The sequence below is a fragment of the Acanthisitta chloris genome, unplaced genomic scaffold (genome assembly GCF_000695815.1).
Source record: "Acanthisitta chloris isolate BGI_N310 unplaced genomic scaffold, ASM69581v1 scaffold11521, whole genome shotgun sequence".
NCBI classification, from domain to species: Eukaryota; Metazoa; Chordata; class Aves; order Passeriformes; family Acanthisittidae; genus Acanthisitta; species Acanthisitta chloris.
Window position 1 is genome coordinate 1 of NW_008655496.1, and position 296 is coordinate 296.

The window sequence follows — 296 nt, forward strand, 5'->3', positions numbered from 1 at the left end:
AGCTGGGGGCTGGCGGTGCCCTGGATACCTGGAGGAAAGGAGGCAGTGATGATCCCAACTCCAGCGCCGCGTGGACCTGCTCCTCCTCCTCCGCAGCGGAGCCTGGCACCGTTTCGGAGCTGTCTACGCCGTCCCCCATGGTGGATCAGCTGGAGAACCCCAGCGTGGGGAGAACCTCAGGGTTGCCATCGTCTCGGTCTGGGGAGGGAGATGGTCATGGGCTGCCAACTTCTCGCAGCCCATCCTCCTTCAGCAGCACGGCCCGGAGCTCCTCGGGGTACGGCAGGGGACCCGGC

The 296-nt window shown here is 66.9% G+C and overlaps 1 protein-coding gene across 1 annotated transcript in view; it reads left to right on the forward strand.

Annotated features, from left to right (window-relative positions):
• Window positions 1-137: 137 nt before the first annotated feature.
• The window catches only part of LOC103810994 (microtubule-actin cross-linking factor 1-like), a gene marked incomplete at its 3' end in the record, with an annotated part of 46,641 nt that continues 46,482 nt past the window's right edge, over window positions 138-296 (forward strand). The window contains 1 exon segment of the mRNA XM_009083926.1: window positions 138-164. Coding sequence (XP_009082174.1) covers window positions 138-164 — 27 coding nt within the window.